General features: G+C 42.1%; 1 protein-coding gene across 1 annotated transcript; it reads right to left on the bottom strand.

Moving 5' to 3' along the window:
• Positions 1-1,521: 1,521 nt before the first annotated feature.
• fscn1a (fascin actin-bundling protein 1a) lies at positions 1,522-19,027 on the bottom strand. Its single transcript, XM_020651319.3, has 5 exons — positions 17,931-19,027; positions 7,305-7,461; positions 5,622-5,743; positions 4,352-4,519; positions 1,522-3,922 (listed from the first exon to the last, which is right to left on the bottom strand). Exons 1-5 carry the CDS (start codon positions 18,769-18,771, stop codon positions 3,714-3,716), a joined length of 1,497 nt encoding a protein of 498 aa, XP_020506975.1. The 5' UTR covers positions 18,772-19,027; the 3' UTR covers positions 1,522-3,713.
• Between the last annotated feature and the right edge of the window lie 6,179 nt (positions 19,028-25,206).

The following is a 25,206-nucleotide window of genomic DNA, read 5'->3' as shown; positions in this document are numbered from 1 at the left end:
GTCATATTGTGAGTGACTCATCTTTTCAGCAAAGTAGTGAGAGAGGGATAGATGGTTGGGAAAAAAGGTCAAAGCAGAGAGAGAGAGAGAAGTGGAAGAAGGATAAGGTGGGAGGGGACACCAGACAGCAGAGGGGATGATATTAAATGGAGGGTTGGTGTGTGTTTGTTTTGCCATGTTGGGTGTTCCTCTGGGATCTGAAGTGGGGGTTAGAAACCTGCTCCAGAGGCTCCATCATTACATTACCTCCCTGAGTGATGTTCATGTGCATATGTGTGTGTGTGTGTGTGTGTGTGTGTGTGTGTGTGTGTGTGTGTGTGTGTGTGTGTGTGTGTGTGTGTGTGTGTGTGTGTGTGTGTGTGTGTGTGTGTGTGTGTGTGTGTGTGTGTGTGTGTGTGAACAGAGAGGGTTACCCTTTCTCCCTGCTCTAGAATAAATGTTCGAACACAAAGGCCCCATTCATGAGACAGGAAAAAGTGTGTGTGTTTCTATAAACGTGTGTGTAACTGGGACAGCACATGGAGCCGCCGTGGTCAAAAACTGGCAGGAGACCAAGCATGAAGCGCTACCATGAGGCCATATGAGAAATGAGCAGCGTGAGAAAAGCCTGCGAGTGTGTGCAGGTTGAACTCTGATCATAATAGTGTTTCGTGGTTACTAAATCAAGCAAGAAAACAGATTTAAGGCCTCTACTTCATGACAAAGCCTTTCCTTTGTCTGTCATGCCAGATTTATCTTTCTTTATTTGGAGTTTAATCTAATATTAAAGAGAAGAATGTCCATGAATATATAAAAGGACATTTTTAAGTGATCGCTATCAAACGTTACAATCAAAACATCATTTTACTTAACTTTAAATGTATACAAACTACTAAACACTGAATTTAATATGAAGGTCTTGATACACTGATTTCTCTTTTTGAATATAAAACCTAAATTGAATGGAAATGACATTTTTCTTCATTACATTTTTAAGCAGCTAATCAAACTTCACTACGGTTATCTTAATAACAAAGCTAGCTTCTACCTTTTACAGTCTGCTGGTGGACATTTTCATTTTAACTAACAAAACTGGAAAATTGGTAGTTTAACTTTCCTAGTATATATAAACCAAGTTGCTAAGCTAAGATGCCGAGTTTCCTTTGGCTTTGAAAACAGATGGATTTCTGTAGTTTTTTAATTATACAGCTAAGTTAGCTGAATTAGCAAGCTAATAAGAACCCTTAAAATTAGTTTGATGAATAGGAATGGACAACACTATGATTTCTTGATTATATTGCTCTTTACAAGTTACGACTCTTTCTGCAAGCTTATAACAAGCACCTTCAGCTGAGTAGCTACGTAAGGCTTTTAGCCGATAAGAAAAAATGAAATTGAAGATTTTACAGGTTTTAGATTTTTGCTTATTAAGATCACAGTAGTTAACAAAAAAGGAAAATGTAATGTTCAACGTTAAGGTGAATAAATATCAGGATTTAAGTGTAAAAAAAAAATGTGACAGTCAGCAATGATGGAGACTGGTTGCGTTCCAAATCCCATTTTTATTGGTTGTGGATTTAAGGTGAACCAATGGCACGAGAGAGATTAACCCACAATATCAAAAATTATACAAAACAATAATACAAAAAGAAGTTCCCGTTATACAAAGCAAAAATGTGAATTTTTCCTTTTTTTTTCTTTTCTTCTGCCCATAAACTTGTGAGTAAGGCACAGTCATTACCACATGTTAACCCTTCCACATCCGTTTGTCTAAGCATTGGTCTTGGTTATGGTGGAGACGCTGTCCCTCCTCTTTTACTTGCTTGAGCTTCTCAACCCTTCATGCGACAAAATGCTCAAAACTCAGAGGAAATTGGACCGACTTGTTGAGGCGCTGGCTACAATCATGTATCATTTCATCAGGCTACAATGATTGATTTTTCCATTCTGAATTTCTCATCAGAGGAATGTTTGATGAGGATGAAGATGGATGGAAGAGCCTTATAATTCAAGGCCCAATGTCAAGATAATCTTTGCTCTACTGTATACATTTTATGGAACTGAAACGACTGCTGATTTATGCGTTATGGAGGGTGGAGAATCAAAGAGCGAGGGACCCGTGGGTGCAATGTGCTACATGTCTGCATGATAGACATTTCTGTTAAACGGACAAATTCAACGTCTGCTTCTTTACTTTTTTCTTTTTTTAAGTGTCACCACCTCACGGACAAATCAGGAAAAACAACAACAAAAACATACACAATTATATAATTTCTTTGTGAGGGCTTTCAGGATACTTTTCAAAGTTCAGACCGAAGATGAAACCAAAATAGAAGCAGGTTAAGGTAATTAATGGGAAATCTGAAATGGGCAGAAACGCAGCAGAGAAACACAATCCGAGGGTCTCCGGACAGTTTGAGAAATGCTGGCTGTAACATTTACCATGTCATGAGTTATTATAGGAGTTAGTAGCACCAGGTTCCAGTTTGGCCAGTTTTGTGTGTATGTGTGTGTGCGATGATGACGTTTTGTTAATCCAGTATCAACGGTTTGGTCTCGATAAAGGTGGAGACGTAAACGTTTGGTTGAGCGAGTCAAATAGCATCTTTCAAAAGGTCTATAAATCATTTCATGTCTAGCTACTGTACGCCTCCCCATGATAATGTCTGTGCCTTGGACATAGAAAAAAAAAATCAATCCAAATATGTGTCAGCAAGTGTGTTCTTTTTTTCTTCCAGTAAGACAGATGTGTGCAGTTAACATTTGTGTCGGTACACTTTCTATTTTTATTTTCCCTCATAGTGTTCTCGGGACAATGGGAGACGAGGACGAGGACGAGTGCTTTAACTTCCTACTTCCACTTTGGGAATTCCTCGCCAACCAATGAGAACACATCTAGAGAACAACACAGGAAACAGGTTTTGCATTTGAATATCTTACAGTTGAGATGAAAAGAGGGGGGGGGGGGGGGAAGGCAAAGGGGGGTTAAACCCGTCATTAACATCATCATCATCAGATAAAACTCCAGTTATACCACAATGTCATCACACAGAGGCAACAGGGCCTGCTCAGGAAAACAAACACACGGAGCAGAAAAATCTGTTTCTACATGATCCAAACACACGATAACAGACACACATCCTCCATCTTTTGTATCCAGCTGACAGGAAGCAGCTGCCGCTGGTTTTATCTGGTGCCGGATCCTGTTTTTTGGGGGGATTAGATCAGGTAGAAACAGATCCAGCAGACTGGGTCAGAGACCATAAATACTGCCACCATGAGCTGCTCACACAGACAAAAGAATGAGAAGGCAGGGTTCAACTCAGAGAGGAGGAGGGCTTTTTTTTTTTTTTTTAAACTTGGCTCTGCTCTTCTCTGGGAGAGGGATGGCCTAATCGTAAGGCAAGGAGGGAGTGAGTGACAGGTGGAGCAGCGAACCAGATCGAAGCAGAAAAAAAAGTGCACAGCCCCTGGGTAACTATGGCAACATATTAAGGGAGAAAGGAAGCATGAAGGGAAGGAAAGGGAGGCAGGAGAGAAAGGAGTGTCTCCTTACTTCTTCTTCTATCCACCCCTTCCTCTGTGCAGTTTATGGACATATAACGTACAGATATAATATAAGGAATGAAAGGAGGGGGGGGGGGGGGGTAGGTAGATGCAAGGACGGGGGTCGCTGCATCGCCGCACTTCATTCATCAGAAATGCAGCAGCAGGCGGAAACATCCCCGCCTCGCTCAGTACTCCCAGAGCGTGGCGGTCTCCAGGTCATCCGCATTGGCCTTGAGCACGCCAGCGTGGTCGCCACGGAGGTACTTGTTGTCCGCGGCGTGGCGCACGGCGAGCTTGTTGTAGTCGCAGAATTCGAAGAGGAAGTCGACGGGTGTGTCGCTGCTGCTCACCACCGCCTGCTCGTTTCCCACCATCCAGTATTTCCCCGTTGAGTCTGCAGAAGAGGAGCAGACGGACGCATTAGAGGAAAAACTGTTTGAAACTAGTTTGTAACTGTAGCTGGAGGAAGGGGGCGGAGGGGAGAAGGGAGAGCAAAGATCGGAGGAGGGAACAAAAGGCTTAAACCTGTTTTGTTTGAATTACATAATGAGAAGGCTGAAAATTTATCCGAATCAAATCCTTCTTTTTGGCACAAAAGCCTTGGAGTAAACCCATAATGAGAATCACTTAAAGAGAAAATGATTTAATCCCTCGTGTGCCTGCAGGAGGTCTTTTCACAGGCTCTGTGTAAAGCTGCTGCTGCTGTGTGTGTGTGTGTGTGTGTGTGTGTGTGTGTGTGTGTGTGTGTGTGTGTGTGTGTGTGTGTGTAAGAGCCTGGCTAACAAATCAGACGATGTAGCGTCAGCTGAACACCTGAACTGACCTTGCAGGCTGTAAGCTCCGTCTCTGAACTCTAAGGTGAAGTAGTCGTAGGTAGAGCGATTGGAGTCCAGAGTCCCCGTCACCTTCCTGCAGCCTATGAAGCCGTGCTCGCCGCGCAGGACGATGATCGGGCGGTTGATCAGCTTCATGAGGAACTCTTCGGACTCACCTGGATAGAGACAAAAGGATGAACCAGGTTAGCAGTAAAGACTCAACAGCTTGAACTATTCATGCCCTGAAATGCTTCAATATCTAATTTAAACTAAGACAAGAGACACATTTAGGTTTGAGGATGTAACATTCAAGAGCACTACCACCGTGTTAGGGTGCATTGTATTCCTGCTCACACTTTGAGCGGAGTTTAATCTCATTAAAAGTATATGTAAAGCAACTTGGCTTCACTTTCAGTCCTAAAAAAGCGCTCTGTGACAGCTTACAGCTCACTCATCACAAACTGAAACTTCCACACAGAAGCAGCTTTATAATTGGTGCTTCTTCTGTTCTGCTGATGTGATGCTCGTGTCTTACAGCTAAGAATAACATCTGATATGCAAACTACATGACTCTTTACATCGTCTCCTCATAAACGCCACGCGCTGTTATAAAGAGTAAGGCAGTAGTAATACAGGAGATTTTGACAATTTGTAATATATTGAAATATTTATCTTGCTGAAAATTTCACTAAAAAGATAAATACATTTTTTTTTTTTAGATATTCTTTAGGGCATTTTTGCCTTTAGTAGATAGGACATCTGAAGACTGTCAGGAAATGTTGGTAGGCGAGAGTATGAGATGACATGCAGCCAAGGGCAGAGGTCAGTATCGAACCAACGGCTGCTGCAACATGGACTATAGCCTCCGCACATGGGGCGTGCAACACAGCTACCAGGCCATCCAGCTCCCCGATAAATATCATTCTTAAATCCATCTACCAACCTAAATTCCTCAGAACAGCTGCAAGGTTAGCTTAGCTTAGCACAAAGACTAAAAATCAGGGGAAACAGCTAGCCTGCATCTGTCCAAATGTAATTTGTCCACCTTCCAGAAAATCCCAAGTTCAGGAATGAACACACGATATGTTCTTTGTTTAGTTCATCGGCCCTCATATTCTTAAGGGACATCTGTTTGGAAATTCCAGCCTGGCCTATATTTCATTCCTCAACTCTTAACTGTGCTGAAATCCCCCCCCCCCCCTCTCTCTCTCTGCTGAGGAGTGAATCAGTCAGCTACGTGTCATTGTCTGATAGGCTGAATCAACACATCTCACTGACCGGCAGAATCGATGGTTGCTGCTAGCTGGCCGTTTTTCTTGGCGGCGACATATTTCCCGTTCGCAGCCCGGAGAGTCAGCCTCTTCCCACGCCACTCGATGTCAAAGTAACAATTAGCTGACCTGCAGACAGAAAGAGAGAGAGTGTAGAGGCATGAGTGGTAAGACGGGTGATTCAGTTTACATGGCTGATATCTATCCAGTAGCACACTCTGAGTGTCAGGTGTAAAATACAGAAACGTTGAGCTCTCCTGTTGCTCACAAATTGGCACCCTTTTGGGTTTCTCCAGAGCCGAAGTAATTGTTGGGTGAGAGGAGGAGACGCTTCATTGTGGTCTTTAGTTAACCGAACCCAGGAGCTTGTTAATCCTTTCTCTTGGCAATCAGGTCGGTTTTATTTTCCTGCACAGGCGTCACATTCTGAGGCCAGAGAGACTTGCAGAAACATTTTTGTGGTCTGATCGGCAAAGCTTCAAATCTCGAGAGTGAGAGATCGGAATTCAGTTTAGTTCCTGTAAAGATCTTCACAGCATCTCGATGACTCTAAAAAATCAACTCGATTTGAAAGTGGATCAGATTTATTTGGACTAATCTTTTAAACTTCATCTTTTCACTGACAGAGGTTTTCTATAATAGTGTTTTCATACATAAACAAACATTTTGTGTATGAGCTGTGTGTGTGTGTGTGTGTGTGTGTGTGTGTGTGTGTGTGTGTGTGTGTGTGTGTGTGTGTGTGAACATAAACAGCCCAATCTTTCACCTGACTCTACCCACACTTTTTTTTGCCCCCAAGTCAAATTTCTTTCTGATGTTGGGGTAAGCCAGTGTTTGAACAAAATAGGTAATAAGAGGTAGATAACATTTAAAAGACAAGAAAGGTTCCTGCTGTGAGATGCATATGGATCTGCAACTTAAGACGAATGAAGGGGGAGCCTTTCCTGAAGTTCTCTAGAAACTTTCAGTAATGCACATGTACGTGCGGGCGGCTCCCTGAACTTAAATTTCATTGCACTCTCATTGGTGCTTTCTGTTTCAAGGTTTCTGAAGTTGTCTCGCGGCAATTCAGCTTCAGCATTAAGTCTGTTTTAAGTTGCTCTGCATGCCTAACACACTGTTTTACTAAAGGACATTTTTTACACATGTACAAACAACAAAAGAAAGGAATCATGCAGCATTTGGATTGGCTGGTAAGGTTGACGTGACGTTGACAGCGTAGCCGTGTTCCAAAAGTGAAAACTATTTTCAACTATGACAAAAACAAAAGTCGACTCTGAAACTGCTGAACTGCTGAACTGCATGTGTTTTTAGATACAAAAACAGGCACTACCAGCAGTTTAAAAAAAAAAAGAAAAAAAAAAAGCTTTTGTAGTGAACACAGGCCCTAAATCAGTTTGGGGCCTCACAGGGAAATCATCCAGGAGCACTGGGTCAAGGGTCAAAGGTTAGGGGTTAAGAGCTAGCAATCTAGCTGGACCGAACCGCTGCACATAAAAGAAAATCACTCTCTACAGGTTTCACTCAAACACACTCAATCTCCCACAACATGCTGCAGACATGAAATGAGGTCACTCCATGTCCACCCCACACACGCACGCACGCACGCACGCACGCACACGCACACGCACATGACTGATTGGAGCAGGTGTGCTCATGGTAAATTAGACATGTTGTGTGTGATGCTCACTTGCTGGAGGCGGTGCACTGGAGGCCTCCGTTAGCAGTCAGGGTCCAGTATTTCCCAGCCGCAGTCCGGAATGCGCACTTCCTGTTTTCGCGGCAAATCTCCACCTGGAACACCTCCTGGTCGCCCTCCTCGTCCTGATTGGCCGACAGGTCCATACCTGGACGCGGTAAGACAGTTGGGAGGAAAGGTTAGCTAACTGCAGGGTCATTTAGGAGTCCACAGAGTCTGCCAAAAAGGAGCTGCACACGGAAGACTCTTCAAATCAAAACGTCCAGATGAACTCAAGAACGCAGAGTCAGTCCTCTAAACACGCACGCCCACACACGTCCTCTGATCAGGATCAGACGCGCTAAATGAGCAACATCAGACAGCTCGGATTAGTGAAGGATTTCACACAGCTGCACAAACACACACACACACACGACCACAAACACATCTGCCACAATCCAGACAGACAGACCCCTGCTTTAGTTCAAAAGGATTACTCATCAGGGCTGACGCTCACTATAATGACACATTAATGCAGTTGCTTTAAAAAGCTAAAAAGTTTTTTTAAATAATCAGGAACCATTTTCACTTTGTACAAACAAAAAAAAAGCTCAATTAAAACGCCCAACTTTACAGAAGCCTGTGAACAGACTGGTACAATGAATGGTGTTGATTGTTCATGACTACTGAAAGGGGATTACTTTTTATCTTACTCAACATACATCATCTAAGGGCATACTGTTCTGTATAATACATCAGGGATGTTTTGTATGAAATATGATAAATAACTAACACATTCACCAGCTAATGAATCACCCGTTGTCATTTCGGACCCCTGAACAACTTACATGGTGTCAGGCAGCAGCTATATACAACTCAAGGTTTGTAAAAAAGCTGTTGAGGAACTAATGGGTGAAGTCATCATGGCTACATCCATTATTTATACATCTTAATGTGTGACTGTGGAACATCTCAGCTAGTTAACATGTTAACCATCGATCATTACATCATTATGTATGTCTGGTTGTGTATCGTGCACTTTGGGTTCTTTTCTGTTGAATTATATTTAATTATTTTTGGTATTTTGCATCTGTTATATTCTTACTGTTGTTAATGTTCTTCTGTGTTTGGTTTAGTTTGCTTTGTTCTTGCTGTTTGTCAAAGCACTTTGTAAACCTGTGTTTTTAAAAGGTGCTATATAAATAAAGCTATTATTATTATTATTATTATTATTATTATTATTATTATTATTACGCCGAAGGTTCAGCTGAGGCCGATGGGAATGTTTTCCAGAAGTAAGTCGTAAACCAAGTACCAAACAGAGGGAATCTTTGACCATTTCTTTAAAGCTGTAGTTGTTAATCAAAAGAGTAACCAGCAGATTAATCATTATCAAAGATACAATCTTCAGCTGCAGCTTTGAAGCCGTGTTGGCGTGTCACCGAACGCCAAGCCTCATTAAAATCCCATCAGCCCTACTGAGGCACTTAAGAGTAACAAAGAGGTCAACAAACATGAGTCAACTGTAGGATAAAGACACCGAGAACTCTGCAGGGTACGGTTACATTTGCAAACACTTCATACTGTACAATGTCTGCTATTGTATATGATGATGTCATGGCGCGCAGCGACCTATAGCCAGAGGGCTGATAGACACAGAGATGGACTGTCTGTTAGCCTACTGTGTAAATATGTGCAGAGCAAGAGAGGCCAAAAGACACAAAGAGAAAAGAAACAACAAGCCAACACAATCATGTGTTCTCCATTTGTCTCATGTGTGACCCCTCCCCCACTTTCTATCTTTTTTTTTTTTTTTTTGTTCCCTTAAAGCTGGCTGTAGCGGCCTTAAAATGCTCTTAATAATAAAAACAGCATCATGTGTTTCAAATTGGAAAGTACAACCTCTGGTCAGGATGTATTTTCAGCTTAGGGACTGTATGAAAGTTATTATTCTGTTTGTGAGAATACATGGTTGCCATTTTTACATTTTTGGTTTAGTACAAATACATTACATTTTGATAGAAAACTGTGTAATTTTAAGCTTTAGTGTTTCTGATATCCATGTTTTGTTACTTTAAGACAGCCAGGCTGGTTGTTTCCTTCAATTTTACTAATTCAATCTTTTAAGAAACTGATTTCATATTTAGAAACGTTATGTATACCTGAGAAAAAGGCCTTCCAAAGCAGGCATGTATTTATGTCCGCTTAGGGCTACTGTATGTATTTGAGTCTTTTAAACCTGAATATTCCACGAGGTATGACATTTGGCTCTCTTTCTGTTGTATTGGGCAGACCAGGCAGTGTATGGGAAGAAGCTTATCTCCTCTTTCCAGACACACAGTAACACACACACACACACACACACACAGTAACACACACACAGTAACACACACACACCTTGAACTGATCACAAGTTGGTTATATCTCAAGGACAGAAAAATACTGGTAGGTACACACACACACACCACATAAAAAAACAGGACTGACAGAGACAAAACACTCCCCAGGCCTCAGCCGTGACCCAGAGAGAGATCTTGTGTTTCTGTGTGTGTGTTTCTGTGTGTGTGTGTGTGTGTGTGTGTGTGTGTGTGTGGATAACTTTAAGGCACACAGGGTTAATCGAGGAGGAGGAGGGAAGAGGGTCGGCAGCAGTAGTGCACACACCCACTGTGTCCTTCTTGAACAAACCACACCAAAAAACCAATGACCACACATCCAGAATCCACCCAGACCACACCAAACACACACAAACACACACAAACGCACACACGCACACTTGAAAACAACCTCTCCACCTTTCTGTCCTCCCCACCCACCGCATTCAGCCTGATGGTGGCAGGCACAGATTGTTGGCCCCCGTAACTGTGAGCCAGCAAACTGAGGCCTGCTGTGAACGCATGCAATTGTATCCAGTGTGTGTGTGTGTGTGTGTGTGTGTGTGTGTGTGTGTGTGTGTGTGTGTGTGTACGTCTCCTATTGTTCAGCAGGCCTGGCTGAGGAGGCGGTAAGCTGGGGCACAAACGGGGAGCCAGATCATCGGTCTTTGTTCCGATCCAAACGTACAGTCAGCCAACCTTCACACTGAATCCTGCAGTGACTGTGAGACCGCTGCTCAGTATGCAATCACTGAACACACACCACTCTAACCGACCATATTCACACAGCAGCCATCTTCATCTGGAATAACACTGAGGGTGGAAAACTCAAACGCTGCTAAAATGTTAAACTACTGGCTCCCGGGTATTAGATTGAATAGTTCAAATTATCACTGAGCAGCAGCTGAGAAGACATTGAATAAGAAAAGTCTATCAGGCCATATTTCAAGTTTTTTATAGAGTAAAACTAAAAAGACAGACAACACATAGATAGACATGCTGAACAAACCTCTGTGTTGAATGCTATCTTACTCCTGAAAGAGCTACAAACATTAGGAAAGTTTCAAACTAACTAACCTTTGTCAAAAAAAAATAACCCAAAACATTTACTGTTTTCACACAGCGGTCGATTTCCTCTGCGGTCAACTATGGAGCGGAAACCGTTAAAGCAAGTTTTATAAATTTAGGTTATCCGTTATATTGTAACCACTTTAAGATTACTTACCAATTTCAAAAGGTGATATACAATGAAAATCTGGAGTTGAATCCAGCCATATTTTAAGTTCAAACACCATATATGTTAAACTAATAGCTATAGTCAATTAACAGCTATCATCCGCATTCAGCCAGTCACAATATCATTAGATGTTTTCACAAATGCACTCCTGAATATCTCAGCTCAAGTCATTCAGTACAATACCTAGCATTAGCATCCACTCATTTACTAGCTCTTGTTAATGTTAAGCTAGAATGTAGCTATAAAGTCATAGCTTCGGTAGATTTACACCGTGAATCAGGAAATGTTTAATTTCCTTTTTAAACATAAATCTGTCCATTTGTTTTTCCAAAACAACATATTTTATAAGAGAAGTGCTAATGTAAGCATTCAGACAATCGCTATCTTATATTAACATAAGCAATTCTGTTCATTTAACACCAGTTCCTTATTGATTACCACCATTAAAAAAGGTAATGTTGGCCAGGAAGGAGTTAGCAAACTAAAGCGGAAAACAGAGTTAACCATCTGAGTTTTGCATTCTGACTTTGTCGTCAGCTGCCTTGTGAATATGCCGGATAATGCCATTTCCACTAACAATAGTAAAATGAGGTCAGACATGGGAGATACTGTACATCATTGTGCCCGGGGATGTCCCAAATTTTCCTGGTTAATTGATTCAAAGTTGGTTGCGTGTCCAGTGTGCTGCAAAAAATGAGCTCATCTACAGTTTGACTGAGTTCGTGGGAATTAGAGAAGAGCAGACAAACCCAGAGATGAGTAGAATGACACACTGGAGACCGGCTGAAGCGTAACCTATAATAAAGACGACAACAATATAAAAAGGAATGGCTCGTCTGGGACACTCCTAACCTGCACGCACACAAATAATACAGTCTGAGAACACACAAACAAACTGAAGGTCTACAAACACATTAAAGTCTAAATGTCAGTGGACTCTACCAAAGATGCATTAATCCCTTTTTTTTTTTTTTTCATCACGTTAGTGTGCCAATTGTGTTGATGTGTTGCAGCAAATCGCCACCCTTTACCCTGCGGGGATTAACAAACACCAGCCAAGGTCAGAGTTGTGTGCCTCATGTCTCATTTCCTGCCAGCGGGGAGGAGGGGGGGTGAAGGATACAGAAAGGGTGTCAGGGCTGCTGAATCATGGCCAGACACAACAGAGCCACAGTTGTCGTCTCCTTCTTTCACCACACAACCACAACACATCATTTAAAGCATGATTGTAGCTCTTATTTCACCTGATTTCAACAATTCTGAGAGCATCACATCACTTATCATTTTTGTCTGTAATCTGAAAATAGTTGTTTGCTTCTTTGAGCTGGTTTTCAAGACGGGCGACAAAAAAAAAGGGCTAACTGTTGTCTACAAACCGGTTCAACATTTAGAGTACTAAACTTCAAGTGGGCTTTTTTCCTCTAATTTTACCAGAATATTGAAACCAATATTAACTCTGTAGGGTCAATGTGAGGCTGAAGTCAGAGATCTAGCTGTGCTCTGTCTGCAGGTAACACAAGCTAACCCCTAGTATGTACTATGGACTCATTTGTGGCCGGCTTGATGTCATCTCATGTGGTTGTTGAACAGACAACACAACAAAAGCTAGCCGTTTTGTCCTTGCGTCCAGAAAGCGGTAAAAATCAACTCTTCTGGGGCGCCAAGTAGCCTAGAGTTGCCGGCCCATGTACCGAGGCTATCGTCCTCGTTTGAATCCGACGTTGGCCCTTTGCTGCTTGTCCCTCACTCCTCCCAACATTTCCTGTCTCTCTTTATCTGTCCTATCCAATAAAAGGGGAAAAAATGGCCTAATAGGTTAATAAAAAAAAAGAATTCAATTCTGTTTGCATGACTTTCTCTAGAGGGCAACATTTCTTAGCTGGGTGTAGTCACTACATAAAGGTCATGTTATGTAGGAAGTCCCTGCTGCCGCCAAAAAAAACGACCATGAAAATGTGTTTCTTGTATAGAGGACAGAACCGGGCTTGCTTTTTGGCCCTGTTTCTATTCTCTAAACCAAGCTAGCCGGCTGCTAGGTTGAGCATTTTACAGAACGGACTGATAATAAAATTACAAAGAACTACCGTGAAGCTTGTCAACTACTAATTCTGTTCCATAAATGTCAAAAAAAGATTATCTTAACGCATGACTCTGAGTCTTTTCAGTTGCAAGGGCGTTTTAAATATTTTATGTGGCTTCTGTCATATTTTATAGGACTGAGGAGTAGCTTCATGCATTCATAACAACTCTAATAAATCTAATTGTCCAATTTCCAGTTTACAAAAAAGACGAGGTTGGTCACAGGATGCAGTCAGAAAACATTGGATGTTCACTGCCTTACCATGGATTTGACTTTTCACTGTTTTAAAAGAGAGGATAATCAGGAGTTGGCTCTCAGTGGTCACACCAGTAGCCTACAGGATAGGATGGGCTCTTATCCATTTAGCTGACAAAAGCAGCACTCAGTCCTCAGTCTCACATGTACACAGATTAAGGGGCAGAACAGGCCACTAAAAGGCCAATGAGCTCCAGGCTAACGGACTTATAATTGTGTCTCAGTCCATATGAGGGTCTTTAAAAAGTCACTCAGGGAATCTGTGACCATGTTCATCCCCAGGTTGACCAGGGTGAACATTAAAGACAGGAAATAAGCAAGAGTCAGGGTTATTAATGGCAATTATGAGCAATGCAAGCACAGATTAGAGGACGGATGATGCAAAATCCTACATAAGAAGCTTTTAAAAAAAATGGATTTTGATTCAAATATAAAGAGCATGATTACCTGCAATGAGCTTAGAAGATATTTTCACTGCAGTTTGAAATATTTTTGAATTAAATCCTATATTTAATCTATTATAAACTAGGTGAACTCTTAAAAGAGGTTTTTACATGAGGTGTTTTAATGTTGTAAATCAGAGCCACTTTTATCATTTTTCTAGCTTTCATAATCACATCTCTTTGTTATGATTAGACTTGTATTATTTTATGTACCAGCTCCATTGTTCAGCTGTATAGGGATGCAGCTGATTTTCAAAAGTGCATCAGAGCAAGCATCCAAAGACACCTAACTACTAAACAACTGTTCTTTCATTGTGCTCCAATACCCGCCAATTTAACGTTCAAATACATACAAATTTGTTGCATGAAAGCCTCAAAAGCAACCAATTCATCTTAATGGCAGAAACTCCTCCCAGATACCATTCGACATTTTTGACTGATTAAAAAAGTTCCTGCTACTCGGTTTTATCAGGAAACTTCTAGACTGGATTTGTTTTAAACAGTATCAGTGAGAATTAAAAGCGAGTTTTGATTGGACAAAGCAGCTTTTGGACTGACCTACTTCAGGTTTAACCCTCATGTCTTAGACCTCTGGCTACTAATAAAATCCGGCTGACTTCAGCTGCCATCTTGGCTCAAATCTGCCAGGCAGAAAAGTCACCGCAGAGAGCAGCTGTACGCTCTGTAAAACATCTGGAGACAGTTTATTTCCATTCCACATTTTATCCACATCACAATGACATTGGTTGGAGGTTTGAACGAGGGTTTTCATGTAAAAAGGTACAGACCCCCTCCCTTTTTAATAAAGACATCTTTGTTAAGGAAGATTTCAGAGAAAGATTGTATGGATCAATTTCCCGAAACAACAACTCAACATTAACCGTTTCATTCCCATTCCAGGATTTGGCTTTAGTATGAAAACCCTTCTAAGAGCTGACACTAAGGCTGGATGATATATTGACTGTAGTTCAACATTGACTTGAGCACCTTTGAAAGTTTCACAATGCAGGATATCATAAAAAGGCAAACACATCAAACGTGCTACAACATTTCTGCTGCTCAATACAAAAGGAAACTTCCTTAATGCAATCTACAAGAAAAGTCCACCTTATATTAAAAGTGTAGTCCTTCATCAGAGCACATATAGTGGACAAACCTCCTCTCAGAGGTCATGTCACCTAGATGTTTGAGACAGGCACTCAACTACATAAGGTTGCCTTAAGTAAATGTATTCCTGTTATCAGTGAAAGAACATCCCAGTGATGTTTACAGCTCTGAAGAGGACCATTTACAGAGCAGATCTTTACAACACTTCAGCACCTGCATATCAAGTAGAGTTTATTTGAGTCACAGGTAGTAGTGCTAGACATGCTTGTTGCAAGAGCAGCGAGAGAAGAAAAAAAAAGATTTGGCAATAAATAACTTGCAAAGAAATGTAGTAAATCACCAAAGAGGAAGAAGAAGACTACAAGGTAGAAACCATATGCAGGACAGAACTGCATTCATCATGTTTGCTAGACCTAGTGGGTGACCACAATGCTCTTTAGAGCAAAGCGCTGAATGTAAACATAACTTCTGTTTACCAGAAAATCCAAAGAGCTCCTTCAACGCGTTGACTGTGGATCTGTCACATCGCAACGAGCTGCAACAGTCCACTAACTATGAAGTTAGTAAAGTAAAACTGGATCCACCACATTCATCTCACTTAATGATTCCTCTGTTACAATATGAATGAATAAAAAAAAAAAGGATCAAATACCATTCAATACATTAAGTTTCCAATGCAAGATTCTAAAACACTTGTTTGTTTTTTCTTTTACATTCAGAAATAAGTCCTGAATAAACGATTTAATAACAACATAAGTGGGATGTTTGACCGTAGGACATTAAAGACCCTAAATCCTTCATAATAATAGAAAACATAATCTGATTTAGTCCCACGGACAGAAATGACTTTCCTATTTCGAATGTGGGATTAGAAATGGCAATCTGTGCCTGCATGACAGCGAACGTCATCATCCAATATTATCAGGTCAGCTTAAAAATGGAAGAATTTATACAACGTTTTCATCCAAGCTCTGCCTCTAAAAACTGTCCTCCATTTTGAGTCTGGGGGGGGGGGGGGGGGAGGACGGTGAGAAAAGTGGATAAATATCCTCGAGACAAGTAAAAACCAACCAGGGAGACCAAACAAAAAGGCTCACTGTGTGACGCAGAGACGGCTCATACTTTCTGGGAAAAGGAGGAATGAAACCACCAAACCAAACTGTGTATTCACCAGTTACCTCCAGTTGGACCAGATGCTAAATATAGATTTAAAGAGCATCAATTAGTATATTCGTATCATTCATTTACAGCAGACAGAAACCACCACCGTCTCTACTTTCTCGAGCATTTTCCCAGTCTTTGCCAGAATCATAGTCATGATCTTTGATTGCTGCGTCAGAGAAGGTTTTTAGAGCGTGATTCATAACATTTAAGGGATTTTAATTAATTCATGGCGAAAACCCAATGACTCAAGATCTATTTAGACACCCATCAACTGTCCAGCAGGAGGGATGCCACTGATAATGACCTCAGACACACACACACACACACACACACACACAGCAGTAGCCAGACCGAGAAGAGGAGTGGGGGAGGGGGTGAGGATGGGAGGATGGGAGAGGATAAGGCGTAAGGAAATGAAAATAAAAGTACATGATGAAATATGCAAAGGGAACATTTTGTGGAGGAATAAGTGAAGAGGTGAAAGGAGGTGATGGAAAAAGTAAGGAGGGGTGAGAGGGAAGGAAGGAAGAAGGTGGAGGAAACATGCTTGTAGCTTTGCCCAATCGTTCAGCTGAAGACCAGACACACATGGACAGAACCTCACAAACACAGAAATACACACACACACACACACCCAATAAATATAACACATCATCAGGGCTATTAAACTCAAACACTGATCATATACAGGCTCATAATTCTTTATGGTGAAGACTAACGTTTTGCATTGATAACAGGAAAGACAGTGGATGTTATATGGGGTGAAAATGAACATATAATCCTACATAATGAAAGCTGTGTTACAAAAAAGGTGACTTCAAAGTACCTGTCCCACTGACTGTATATTATTGGATGTAACCCATTGGTTCGTCCAGAATTTCCTCCTTTCCTTATCTTATGAGAACTTCCTTTTTTGAAACCAAGAGTTCAACATGCTGGACACCGTGTTGGTTTTCTGGAGCCATAATTTGGACAAGAGGGGTTACAATGAAGAGGAGAAAATGGTCGGCGAACGCTACAAAGCCTGTGCCCACGGCTAACTTATTAGCCAAAAGAATTCACCGGTAAACCCGTTGTGTCTCAAGAGATTTTCGTGTGTGATGTTTGCCAGCCTGAGTTGTTTGTTTATTACACTGAAGAAGCTAAGAGGCTCATTGAACTCTCTGCAGTAATGTTGGACATTTTAACATGAGGCCTAATGGGGAAGGCCTCACTTTTAGAGCCAGCATCAAGTGGCCACTGGAGGAACTGCAATTTTGGCACATTTTCTTTTTTTTGTCAGCACCAGATATTACTGCTACATCTGTCATCATGAAACATACGGATTTCAGCCCGTTTTTTTTTTTCTTCCTAATGTAGCCGTGTTTATCTTACCCTCCTCTAAACTGGGGAGCTGCTGCTGTTGCTGCTTTGTGCCTCGTTCATTCTCTTGTTCTCAGTTTAAAGCTGTTTTGCATTTGAATGATGGCACATGTGCACATTTAAAAGAAAAAAAAAAAGCTGAGGACTCTGTGCCCTTCTTTGTAACACTCTCTTCATGCTAGAGGTCTGTAAAACTCCCAACAACCCTTTTATCAGCTTTATATTCTATTGTCCTAAAATTATTCTGGGCTTGGGAAACAGAGGATTTAAAATGTAATGGGTTAAGCTCCAGTGTAAGTGTGTGAATAAGGTGTGCATTTGTGTTGGCTATTGCCTGCACTCTATCATATCGAGTCATTTTCATAGGCCTATGTTATAATATAATAGGCAAATGTGCCAACACTTACTGACCTGTAAATACATATGCAAAAGAGAGAGTGTGTGTGTGTGTGTTTGTGTGTGTGATGCAGGGGGGGGGGGGGGGGGGGGGGGTGCAGTCTGACATTCCATCAGCTTAACCCTTGCTGTGACAGGATGAGATACCAACACATTCACACACAGGACCACCAGGGCCTTCTCACACACACACACACACACAGGGACCACCACACCCACCTTGCCGGGTGGAGACGTTCCTGTCGTTGGCGGCGGTGAGCACGACCTGCGGGTGACTCTGCTCCAGCACGAACAGCTCGTCCTTCCCCATGCGCGTGCTCTTCCCAGACTTCATGGTACCGGAGGGCCCGGAGGGCGCCAGGTACCTGCCGTTACAGTCCCTGAACGCCACCTTGCCCGAGCGGAACTCCAGCGTGTAGCCCGTGCTCTTGTCCGCAGCGGCGACCAGCGCGCCGTCGTTCCTCAGGAAACGGTTGTCGGAGGTCTGCAGGTGGTAGCGCTGCTCGCGGAACACCAGCGTGATCATGGAGTCCACCCCCCACGGGACGTCCCGGTCGATGGCGATCTCGTCCACCTTGGCGCTCAGGTGCGCGTACCGCTTGCGCGTCATGCTGAAGATGTTGACCTGCGGGTGCATGGCGATGTGCACGCTCCATTTCTCCGCCACGGAGGCGACCTGCGCGAAGCAGATGATCCGGTCCTCGGTGCCCCCCAGGTAGCGACCATGCTGCTCGGACTGGAGGGACCAGCGACCGTCGTCATGCGCGGTGATGATAAAGCGGCACTCCGGGCCCGGGGTCTCACTGTCTCCGATGACGTTCCCGTCCTTGTCGGCTGCGATGTACCGGCCCAGATGTGACTTGAGGCAGAACACGTTCCCGTTGGACTCGTCCCCGCTCTGCTCCAGGGTCCAGATCTGCTTCTTCTTCATGCTCGTGGCGGAGGCGTTGATTTTGAAGCCGAAGGTCTCCGCCGTGAGGTATTTGTTCCCGCAGTTGATCAGACCGAACTGGATCTGCAGCATGTCGCTGGTTCCGCTAGTCGCGCCGTTAGTTGACATGGTGTTCCTGTGAGCTCGAGCCTCGGTCCGGACCGGTTCTGTCTGAGAGGGGATGATGGTGTTTTGGTTTTTTTTATGGGGAGGGGGGGGGGGAGCGCTTCTGCAAAGTGAGCTCGCGGCTGTAAAGGGTGGGATGCTGTGCTGCCTCGCGTGCTTCTCTTTGTTTGGGGAGTGTGTGTGTGTGTGTGTGTGAGAGAGAGAGCGCGCGCCACCCGGTCCTCTGTGCTCTGCCTGTCTCAGCAACGCGAGACCGTCGCCACAGCTGCAGCCTATATAACCATCAGTGACGTTGCGTTCAGGCCACGCCCATTGTGATGGACACAAATCTGGGAGTTTAATTCTTCTTCTCCTTTCGTCTTTTATTACTTTCTCCCCTTCCCTGTTATTCTTTTTTTTTCCCTTTTCACATTCCTCCTGTTTTTCTTTTTCTCCTGTGTTCTCCTTCATTTGTTCTCGTTATTCCCTTCTCTTCTCTTTACTTTCCTACTCTCCTCTGCTATTCCTCTTTCGATCTCATCTCTCCTTTTTCTCTTCTGTCTTGTGCCAATATTGTAGGTTCTTCATTGAGAGAGGATCCAAGTTAAAACTTCAAGATAATTAAGCTTAAGAAGTTATGTTAACATTCTGGTCCTTGATCTCCATTGCTTCTTGGTTCCTTATCATGGGCGGTTCTAGGCAGGGGCCAACGGGGGCCAATGCCCCTGTAACACTGAGCTTGGTCCCCCCTGTGGCCACCCCACCCCCCCCCCCAAAAGGAACACACATACACAGTATTTGACTCAACAACCGGACTCACAATCTATTGAATACTGTTACTGAAACAAATATAAATCATGATATTTAATGAGGTGTGCTATTATTTGGCATGATACATATTTTTTTTAAAGCGATGATCTTTGTGTATTTTTCACCTGGGTTTAATGTTCCCCTCTGACAAATCAACTGGCCCCAGTTTGGCCCCCCTCAGTAAAAGTGGACTAGAACCGCCACTGTTCCTGATGTCTTTATGCCTTAAAGACTTCACTGGGTTTTCATCGTCTGCTAACGGGGTCTGAGGAAATAGAGGGTGTTGGATCGTGTATTCCTGAAGTTCCTTGAGGCAAATTTATGAAACAGGCTACAGGAATCAAACTGACTTTTCCTCAGGGAAGCAGGGGAAAAAAAGAAGCTCCTCTAACCATGATATTCATCCTCTTTAGCTCACTCACATATAGCCTATCTTTGTGCGAATCTGCTCTCCGGCCCCTGATACTATCATATCAGATTTTCTCTCTCGCTATCACTCTCTCTGTAGGACACACTGATCAGATGGACTCAGCAGTCAAATCATGAGGAGGGGTGTGTGTGTCTGTCCGCACAAAAAGCTCTATTCATTGCTAGAGCACGCACATCAGAGGGCAGGAAAGGCCTGGCTCGATAAACAAAGAGGCCAAACAGATCACACTGGCATCTTCTCTCAGTACGTGTGTGTGCATGAGCTTGCACTCAAACACACACATATACTGTATATGAGTTTACAAAGCGTGGGATCGTATCTGCACCATGCTGCACGCTAAGCATGTTTCTTTTGATCAACACACACACACACTCACATGTCAAAGAAGAAGTAGAATTAGCAGAAGTCCTATGCCTGCCCTGCACCATCACCCACACATTACACATTTCTGCATCCCTATGCAAAGGGATTCTAAGACACTCTAAGATTCAGTGGTCACAGCTGCGTTTATACAGACCTAACATGTTGGTTAGTTTATTCAGATTCACACTGAAACCACATCACATTTCTGGCTCATTGGCTTCCCACCATCTGCAACCTATGCGGCTGAGATATGAGGCTGATGTGGAAATGCTCAAATCTGCAGGTCCTTAAGTGGACACTTGAGGTTGACTCTAGTCCTCTAAATCTAGTCCTGCCCCATTAAGCCCCATGTTAAATTTCTAATTATAAAGAAGAATTTAAAATGTATACAGCAGTGGTGTCCAAACTTTTTTTCTTGCGGGCCAAAATTGTCGTGTTAGAATCGCTCGCGGGCAACAGGTTTGGTTTTTTAAAATATAGTTGAAAAAATAGTCAGGCTTTGTAGATCAGAATCAAAAGGCTCGCTAAAGAAACCCTTTAATAAAAGGAAATCAAATATTTTGATTCCTTTGTTCTACTTTATTTGTTTTTTTTCTCAGAATCAAGCCTGTAACGTGCTTCATTTTTTTTTGGAAAAGCTTTCTGCATTTAGCTCAGGTCATTAAACGGTTAAACAAAAGTCCGCTTGTTTGCAAAAACTGTGCATACGTTTTTTTCCATAGTTTACAAAAAAATGTGGAAAATAGTAAAAGCTGTAGATTTAAAAAAAAAAACAACATACATGTTAGTGAACATTTTCTATTTTAGGAATATTGTTCAGCCCTTGTTAACATGAAAAAGAAAAATAAGATAATGTGCCAATCTTAATCAAAATCTTCTGATTCTTCATTTGAAATCACGGGCCGCAAAAATCCCCTCAAGGGCCGCAAATGGCGCTCGGGCCGCACTTTGGACACCCCTGGTCTACAGGTTGCTGATATTATTTTTACAATCATGACCACTTAAGAGTTTACGATTTATTAAGGCTTAATCTTGTTTGTAATTTGTTGATGTGTCTTCTACATAGACTTTAAATATTAATGGCCGGAGCCAATACAGAGTGTGCACATGAAGACAATAATTACTCAGACTCAGACGTTGTGTTTTTTTGTACCATGCTGTTAACATGTTCATTTCTACTGTAAAAACTGGCTTTTTTTCAGGTGGTTTGTATGTGACTTCCGGGGTTCCTGCAGCCAGCCTCAAGCGGACCCTTGACAAACTGCAGGATTTTGTCGTTCCACACTCTAGCTTCATTTTGCAATACCAGAGGTTGCCGCTTGGTTTGCCATGGAGTGACAATTTGAAAGTGCTGCTGACTGTAAGACATTTTTTACAACCTTTTTTTGGGGTCAAAACTCATATTGTGGCATCTGTGCTCTTGAGTTCAGAGTAACAAGAAATTGAGCTTTTGCCCATGTGTATAATATTCAGAAATGATACCTGTCACAACCGATGTGCTTCACAACACCAGCAGCCTCCCTGCATGTTAGTATGTTCGCAGAATGAAAGTAATATGACTCCAAGTAATTGAATCAGTGTTGAATCCTCCATCTCTCTCCTGCTGTCTTGATCAAACTCCAGACACACATCTTTAAACAAATTCAATGTTAATGAAATTTTAAGCTCAAGAATCACACATAATAAAATCACCAGACCTGCTCTGATGTATTTTTACTCTTCTCTGTTGTGCAACATTTATTTCTAACAGCCTCAGTAAAAAAAAAAGAAAAAAGAAGCCAGACGTAAAAGAAGACTACAGATGTCTGAGCTGTTTCCTGCAGTGCAGCTGCATCCAGACATGAAGCATTCACCTTTTTCTTTTATTTATATAAAACATTTACAAAAACAATACAATCCTTTCTGTCAACACAGTCAGTATACATAATTCTGCTTGTACACGTTTAATGCTGCCTTTAGGTCCAGAACAAAACAGGAAATAATAAGATAAAATCTCTCCTTAAACCAAACTTAACATTTTAACCACCCATTTCAACACAGTAGATGTAAGATTTGGACAGAGCCCAGTTAGCTGTTAGCAGTCTTTATGCTAATCAATGCTTATGTTACAGCTTATTGTTCAGGACAGACCATAACCTACAGCAAACTCCATAAAACATACACACAGTATTAAAATGTTGTTGTTAATTATATTATTTTTTTATTTACAATGTAAGGTTATATGGACGTTTTGAGAAATAATAGTAAAGCTCAAGCTTTTTCTAACCCCTCTCAAGTGTTGAACAAACAAGATGTAACTTAAGGACATAACTAGACTCACTGTTTCCAGTCTTTATGCTAAGGAAGGTCCATGGTAAAGAAAATGTAATGTAAAAAGGTTTTTTAAGGACGCATGGACAAGAAAGAGTGGCATCGATCTTATCAATCACCCGGGTCAAATTGGACTGGAACTCTGCCTTTAAAACTGCTGCAGTAAGGGGTCCAAAAACACCTGCCTCTGCAGAATATTGCAGACAGGTCCTAAAAGGAAAGGAGTCAACTATTTGGGATTGATTAATCAGGTCTGGCACAGCAGCATCAATAAGCTTTCTCTGCTTTCCCAAGCGCAAGTCTTTCAAATCCTCCTGTGAAGGCTGAAACAAACGATCTCTTGAATTTGTGCCCGTCCCTCCCTCCAGATAGATGCTTCTATTGTTGCAATTTTTATTTTAATTGGGTTCAAATGTAGATGCTCTGCTCTGGCATGACACACACACACACACACACACACACACACACACACACACACACACAGACACACACACGCCCCCACATTCTGACTGTGCTATGAGATTAGCAGTGATTGTTGATTACACCACACATTCATCCAAACACAAACTCACTCTCTCCCTGGAGAGCGCTCAGCACATTAGGTGTTTGTGGAAAAAAAAAAAAAAAAAAGCAAGCAGGGAAGGAAGCTATCTTTGTTCTAAGGCCCAGGCTTTATGGATGGTTGCTATGGAGACCAGTCTCTCATGAAGGCCAGGCAGTCTGCTGCATCGAGCACACACACACACACACACACACACACACACACACACACACACACACACTGACACACTGACACACTTGCTTTACTCATTTACACCTGCAGACAGCTCAGCACTGCAGCACTGCACCAGAGGACGCAGGGTCGACCAATCAACACCCTCATCCAACACACACCTCAGAGCATCAGCCAATAAGAGACAGTTATCCGCCACTGCATTAAACATCAACCAATCGGGAGATATCATTCCAGATGTGGCTGGAAATGATTGGCCATCCACAGGCCAGACTATGAAGACATTAAAAAAGACGTGGATAGCTACCAGAAGACGCCTGATTCATTTTATGACTTAAATTTCATTCTCTTTTATATTTTGCTGGCAGAAGAGGGGGGGATCACTTCGTCTCCACATTACTCCTCTGCAGCATTCAGACTGAAGGCAAAACGTGACAAGGGTCTAAATATCGCGGTTTGAAATGGCTGTCTGAATCGGGCTAAAGATAGAGTCACTGTGTAACTGATGTCAGCATTTCCCCTTTTACAAGCTAAAATGCAGAAGCATGGTATCAGCAAGTACGCCAGTGAATGCACAGTCCAAAATCACAAATCTATTCATAAAAATAGACTTGTTACTTCTTATGCAAAAAAGTAGCCTGCATGGGATTTATCATGGCTGTATTTAGCAACTATCGTTTTATAGTGACAGAGAAGAACAAAGCTAAAGAAGAGTTAAACATTAGTCAATGCTTGTAAAATATTAGCAAATATTATTTCATTTTTTGTAAAGGAGAGACAATATTTACCAAAGTCTAAAAAAAAAACCCAAAAAAACCTGTTTCATGTTAAAACAGCTTTAAGATGGCTTTAAGTCGGACCTGAACCCGCGCTGCCCACTTGCATGGGGCAAAAAACCTAACTTCCAGGCCATCTGCGCCCCTCATATATATATTTTTTTTATCAGATTAGTATCGAAGGTAAATATATTGATTTCAAATTCTCAGATATTTTTGAATCAGTATTAGGAGGAAAATAAATGAGTATCTCTTAAATATTCAGAACAGAAAAGAGGATGAGTGAGCTACCAGTATGCTCAATCTGTCAGTCATTCAACCAATGAGCTACAGCTGAAGAAAAGTGTTATATGGTTGAATATTAAGTGGATTATGGAGATGTCGGTGTGCACATGGGCTAACACATTTTCCACATATATACATGTTAGGTGAGCTGAGATTATTTCACATTTACTGTCAGTAGACATGTTCCATTGGGCCGATTGGAGCTTATCTGATTGATTCTGAAAACGTGGGATGAAAATGTGTGCCATCTCTGTTGCATTAACCCAAATTTCAAATGTCATATCTAACCAACTCAATGGAGGCAAGCCAGTAAACCATGTGACAGTTGGGGGGCATCAATATCTGTGTCCATGAAATTGAAATGATTTCTCAGTGTCCCATAACCACTCAGTCTCTAATGCGACGTGTTGTGGTGAGCAGATTAGCCGACACTTTTAGTGCTCATCCCAGATTACAGCTGGTCTGTCCATTGATTGTATTGATCATTTTCATGATGGCACATGTCCTGAGACATAATTCTCTCTCGCCCTCATCTGCCTGTATGCTTGTTAGGATCATGTTTCGTTGGAAATCAGAAGAAAGACAACAGCAGAAGAAGTTTGGTTCGGTTCATTACTCTCTGATCTGCCTTCTTATTGACCTGTCATCATCTGTATTAAGAGTGTATTCAAACCAGGTACAGCCTGTGAGAGTCACCTGTTCTATCTCAGAAGAGTCCATGAGTCTGCAACCCTTTTGGCGTTTAACAGATT

The sequence above is a fragment of the Labrus bergylta genome, chromosome 16 (genome assembly GCF_963930695.1).
Source record: "Labrus bergylta chromosome 16, fLabBer1.1, whole genome shotgun sequence".
In the NCBI taxonomy this organism is placed as follows: Eukaryota; Metazoa; Chordata; class Actinopteri; order Labriformes; family Labridae; genus Labrus; species Labrus bergylta.
The sequence above is the reverse complement of the archived record's forward strand: the minus strand, read 5'-3'. Positions and strand labels throughout refer to the sequence as shown.

Excerpts from the sequence above, each read along its gene's own strand:
- fscn1a (XM_020651319.3), bottom strand. The coding sequence starts at position 18,771 with ATGTCAACTAACGGCGCGACTAGCGGAACCAGCGACATGCTGCAGATC. Across the intron at positions 7,462-17,930 it reads GAACGTCTCCACCCGGCAAG|GTATGGACCTGTCGGCCAAT; the intron begins GTGGGTGTGGTG and ends TACCGCGTCCAG. Across the intron at positions 5,744-7,304 it reads CAGTGCACCGCCTCCAGCAA|GTCAGCTAATTGTTACTTTG; the intron begins GTGAGCATCACA and ends TTCTGTCTGCAG.